Source organism: Otolemur garnettii, unplaced genomic scaffold (genome assembly GCF_000181295.1).
Source record: "Otolemur garnettii isolate 467f Iridium unplaced genomic scaffold, OtoGar3 scaffold00077, whole genome shotgun sequence".
In the NCBI taxonomy this organism is placed as follows: Eukaryota; Metazoa; Chordata; class Mammalia; order Primates; family Galagidae; genus Otolemur; species Otolemur garnettii.
This window is the reverse complement of record NW_003852472.1, coordinates 3,131,987-3,137,624: the sequence shown is the minus strand read 5'-3', so window position 1 is coordinate 3,137,624 and position 5,638 is coordinate 3,131,987. Positions and strand designations below refer to the sequence as shown.

The 5,638-nt window shown below is 46.6% G+C and overlaps 1 protein-coding gene across 1 annotated transcript in view; it reads right to left on the bottom strand.

Annotated features, from left to right (window-relative positions):
* CLIP2 (CAP-Gly domain containing linker protein 2) overlaps positions 1-5,638 on the bottom strand; it is a 57,070-nt gene that overhangs the window by 7,417 nt on the left and 44,015 nt on the right. The window contains exons 11-12 of the mRNA XM_003794254.2: positions 3,845-3,928; positions 2,793-2,949 (exon numbers count right to left, since the gene is read on the bottom strand). Of these exons, the coding sequence (XP_003794302.1) occupies positions 2,793-2,949; positions 3,845-3,928 (241 nt within the window). The remainder of the gene's footprint in view (positions 1-2,792; positions 2,950-3,844; positions 3,929-5,638) is intronic.

Sequence of the window (5,638 nt, the reverse complement as noted above, 5' to 3'; positions counted from 1 at the left end):
GGTTATGAATGTGATGGCTGGAATTTCAACTGCTACCTGGTAATCATGAGGGAGAGGCAAGGAGAACCACAAAGGTGTTAGTAGTGAGAGACTGAGCCACCAAACCAAGCACCAATCGCCGCTACCCGCAGATTTCTGTTATGTGGGGAGAGGAAATCTCCACTAGTTTAATCTGCTGTTGGATGGACATTACATTACTGTCACTAAAGCTTTCCTGGCTGAGCCCCCATTCCCACCCCTCAGCACCTTGGGAATGTGGGGGAGCCCCTTGTAAAAGAAAGGTTTCAAGGAAGAGGTGAACTGTGAGCTAAGCCTGGAAGAACAGGCTGAACTGAATAAAATGGCCAAAAAGAAGAAGGTATTCCACAAGGTGGGAAATCACAAGAGTGACGCGAGCCAGAGGAAGGAACGAGTCCGCTGATACAGGGCCAAGGCCAGGCTCTAGGGAAGTGGAAACGTTGCTGAGGATAAGGGGGGAAATCAGGACAACTGACTGAAGACTAAAAACTCCACTGAGTTCTACTGGGACTCAAGAGGAAGGGGCATCCCTGTGGCCAGGACAGTGCAGAAAGTCTCCTGGAAGAAGGAGAGAGGGGGCTGAGCATCGAGAATCAAAGTTCCACTTTAGCTGGAGATTGAACAGGGAGCAAGTGGGCACCAGTATGGCCTGGCTGTTTTGTTCATGCTGGAGAAGGCACAGGCTGCATGTCTGCAGAGGGTGATGTTGCTCTAGAATATTCCCAAATTGACTCATTACATCTGTTTAACCCCTTCTTGAATAGAGCCACATCTTCTAGAAAGGTGCTAGATTTGAAGCAGAAGTATTCTCCCTTCCTCAGGAGGGAGTGCATGGGAGGAGATAGCATTTCCTCCACAAAAGGATGCTTCAAAGAGAGTCATTTAACTCAGGGCCAGAAACACAAAACTTACAGGGCTGGTGACAATGTGTATGAAGGAGAAATGAGGGACTGGGGAGACCCAGAGGGCCCCCATCAGAGGGGTAGGGGCAAATGGCTGGTGGCTCCTATGCTAGAAGTCAGCCCAGTGTTGTCAGGTCTTCCAGTTTTTTACGGGAATCTGATGATAATCTTGATTTTATGTGACATTTTCAGCCTTTTTATTTTTGGCAATTTTTGGCTGGGGCTGGGTTTGAACCCACCACCTCTGGCATTTGGGGCTGGCATCCTACTCCTTTGAGCCACAGGCACCGCCCCATTTTCAGCCTTTTACATGCTAGTCTCATTCCTGTAACCCTCATACAGATCCGGGCAGCACCTGTGGCTCTAAAAGGTAGGCTGCCAGTCCCATATGCCGAGGTGGCAGGTTCAAACCCAGCCCCGGCCTAGAAAAAAAAAAAAAAAACCCTCATACAGATCCTACAAACCACATCTATGGGCTACAGTTAGTCCAATGGTTCTCAAAACGTGGTCTAGGAACTCCACAGGTTCCCAAGACTTTTTCAGGGGTCCCTGGTTCAAAACTATTGTCATCATCATAAGAATTAACAATAATAATAAAACATTTTTCTTTTTTTGAGATAGAGCCTCAAGCTGTCACCCTGGGTAGAGTGCTGTGGCATCACAGCTCATAGCAACCTCCAACTCCTGGGCTCAAGCAATTCTCCTGCCTCCACTTCCTAAGTAGCTGGGACTACAGGCCCCTGCCACAACACCCAGCTACCTTTGGGTTGCAGCCATCATTGTTGTTTGGCGGGTCCGGGCTGGATTCGAACCCACCAGCTCAGGTGTATGTGGCTGGTGCCTTAGCTGCTTGAGCCACAGGTACCGAGCCAATAAAATTATTTTTATTGTCTTTCCCTTGAGTATACAATTCTTTCCTGGAGCTACACAATATACTAATAATTATCTGAAAAAGAGATTAAAATACTCCTTCCTTTTCTAACTATGTATCTGGTGGTCTAGGTGGCTGGTCCTCTGCTCAGCTCACCTAAGGTGAGATATTCCTAATATGCTTCAATCAAAACAACTCACAAACACTGCAGGAGACACAAGAATCCAGCTTTCTCCTATTAGGTACCGCATTCAAATTAGTGAAAATGTGAAACAATGCCACTCTTTCTATAAAATAGTTTGTGTTTTGGGAAACAGTTACTTTTGATCAAAAGCATGTTATTTATATTACATGTAACTGGCTTGTTATTTTTAAATGGATTAAATTTTTCTATTTTAATTTCTTTCCTTCTTTTTGAGGGGAGTTAAGAGTCTCACTGTTGTCCTGGTTAGAATGAAAGTGCATCACGATAGCTCACTGCAACCTCAAACTCCTGAGCTCAAGCCATCCTCCTGCCTCAGCCTCCTGAGTAGCTAGGACTATAGGCACCACCACAACGCCTGGTTAATTTTCTATTTTTAGTAGAAATGTGGTCTCACTCTTGTTCAGGCTGGTCTTGAACTCGTAACCTCCCACCTAGGCCTCCCAGAGTGCCAATTTTAATTTCTAATATGGTAAATGTAGAATAAACAAACAGAAACTCTTTGAGGATCCTCAATAATTTTTAAGAGTTTAAAGGGGTACCTGAAACCAAATAGTCTGGAGAGCATTAATCTTTCCTATGAGCTTGGCTAAGAGAACCATCCTGGGGCTTTGGTAAAAGGCGAAAGATTTATGTGATTTGAAGAGAAACCCGAGTATCATGCTGGGGCTTTGGAAGCTTCTGTGGAGCTGAGCAAAGGACCAGCTACCTGGACTACCAGGTCTGTCCCCTCTGCCCCTGGAGAATAAAGGCAGAGGTCACAGGGAAGAAGGGCCAGGCTGTTCCACGCCTGACTCACCGCTCCTTTCGCAGCAGCTCCTGGCTGAGGAGGACCAGCTGGCCCGAGGCGTCATGGGTCTTCCGGGACACAGCCTCTAGCTCAGCTTCCAGACGCCGCTTCTCCTTCAGGAGGGCATCCACCTTCTTCTCTCCCGACTTGCACTTGCTCTCCAGTGCTGGGATGGGCAGGTGCGGACAGGAGGAAGAGGGTTAGGAACATTTGGGAATCTGACCCAAATGGGGGCCAAGGCCCCAGCAGGACACTGATTTTTCTGGGGAATGTGTGGTTTTAAAAGCTTCATGGGTCTCTGTCTCCTTCATAGGCAGGTCGCAAGGGGCCTGAGAAAACAGCTAGGAAAAGCAGAGGAAGCCCCTCCCTGCACAGCAGAAGGCCCTCTGGTGTGGGGTAGGCCCCCTTCCTAGAGGACACCGTATTTACACTTCTGTTTAGACAAGGAAAAGCTGCAGGTCCACCCTGGCCTTAGAGGAGTGTGAGGTCCAATGACCTTTGTCAGGACCAATTATGCCATGTGGAATGCAAAGGGGACTGGAAGGAAGAGGGAGCGGGGGCTCATGTCCCAGGAGGGGCTGTCTCATGAACACCATCGTTGGCGTTCTTGTCACAAAACTACAAGTCTAGACCCCTGCTTCTCCCCAGGCTCCCCTCTTGATTTTTACTTTTGGCTGTGGCCAAAAGCTTTCCCCCAATTCTGAAATCAGGCCCCAGCATTTCTTTTAGGAGCTGGGGGGAGGTGGTATCAGTACCCTATAAGAAACCAAAAGTCATCAAGACCAGCAAGATGGAATTTCAGGACACGGAGGACGTACAGGTGGCGCTGGTGGGACAAGCCAGCCATGAGCCCTGATTATATATGATAGACTGTGGCAGGGGACTGCTCTTCCACTCACTGCTGCCCAGGTGTATGGCACAGGTGACCTTGCCCAGGTTGCTTCCTTCTCACAGCAGGGCTGGGGAGGGTACCCTGTGCTAATCCCCTCCACACTGGCCAGCACACTGGATCACACAGCCCCAGTGAGGCCCCCGCATCTGCCCTGCGGGAGGAGACTTACCACTTACTTGGGCCCTGAGCATCTCGGTCTGGGATGTCAAGGCTGTCACCTCTTTGTCCCTCTTGTTCAGCTTGTCCTGCAGGCCTAGGGGAGAAGGGGAGACATGAGAAGCATCCATGCTCCAGGGCCAATAGTAACGGGCCAGCAGGCAAGGGTGTGGCCTTCTTCCAAGAACTCTAAAACAGGGCCACCCTGGGCCTCCGTGGTCCAAGTTCTTTCTCATACCAGCTGTCTCTCTAGGTAACTCACCTTGGAGAAGAGGATTCAACACTGTGGCCTTGGGTAACCTGTCACAGCCTTAGTTTCCTCAAGCGAAAAATGAGGGTAATAATAATGGTGTCCAGGTTACCGGTCTTGTGTATACAATCCTGGATCCTCCCAACAGCCAAAGAGGAAGGAATGCATGAAAAGTACCTGGTATTTTTATTTTGCTATTTTTTTTAAGTTAAACATTTAAAAATATTTTTTTAGAGACAAGTGTCTCATTCTGTCCCCTGGGCTAGAGTGCAGAGGTGCAATCATAGCTCACTGCAGGCTCAGACTCCTGGGTTCAAGCAATCCTCCTATCTCAGCCTTTTGAGTAGCCAGAACTACAGGTGCCTGCCACCACACCCAGATTTTTTTTTTTTTAAGAGACAGAGTTTCACTTTGTCACCTCGGTAGAGTGCCATGGCATCACAGCTCACAGCAACCTCAAGCTCTTGGGCTCAAGCAATTCTCTTGCCTCAGCTTCCCTTGTGCAGATTTCAGGCACCCTCCACAAGGCCCAACTACTTTTTCTTTGTTTGTTTAGCAGGCTCAGGTTGGGTTCGAACCCACCAGCCCTAGTGCACGTGGCAGGTGCCATAACTGCTGAGCTACAGGCGCTAAGCCACACATCCCGATATTTTTATATTTTTAGTAGAGATGAGGTCTCACTCTTGCTCAGGCTGGTCTTGAACTCCTGTGCTCAAGTGATCCTTGTTCGTCGGCCTCCCAAAGTGTTAATAAGGATTAGAAGCGTGAGCCACTGCGCACAATCCAAATTAAAATTGTTAGAATATTTTTTTAGAGACAGTCTCTTACTTAGTCACCTGGGATAGAGTGCAGGGGTGCAATCGTAGCTCACTGTAGCCTCAAATGCCTGGGCTTAAGCAATTCTCTTGCCTCAGCCTTCCAAGTCACTGGGACTATAGTCTTACACTACCATGACTAATGTTTCATTTTTTCTGTAGAGACAGGATCTTGCTAAGTTGATCAAACTAGTTTCAAACTACCAGTTAATTTATAAATGTAATATAATACTAGTAAAAATACCAACACAATTTTAATTTTTATAGAATTAGATAAGGTGATTCTAAAATCGCTTGGAAAAATGAGCAACAATACTCAAAAGACTCTTAATTCCTCAAAAAATTACGCACAGAATTACTATATGAACTAGCATTCCACTCCTAGGTATATATCCCAAAGAACTGAAAATGGGTATTCAACAAATACATATAGACCCATGTGGACAGCAGCACTATTCACAACAGCCACAAGGTGGAAACAACACAAATATTGACCAACCAATGAATGAGTAAGCAAAATGTAGAATATCCATATAACAGAATATTATTTGGCCATAAAAAGGAATGAAGCACTGATACACACTGTAATACTGGATGGAAACATTATGCTAAGTGAAAAGACACTAGACAGAAAAGGTTACATATGGTGTGACTTCATTTATATTAAAGGTGCAGAACAGGCAAATCTGTACAGATACAAAATAAACTGAGGCTCAAACTCCTGAGCCTTTTTTTTTTTTTT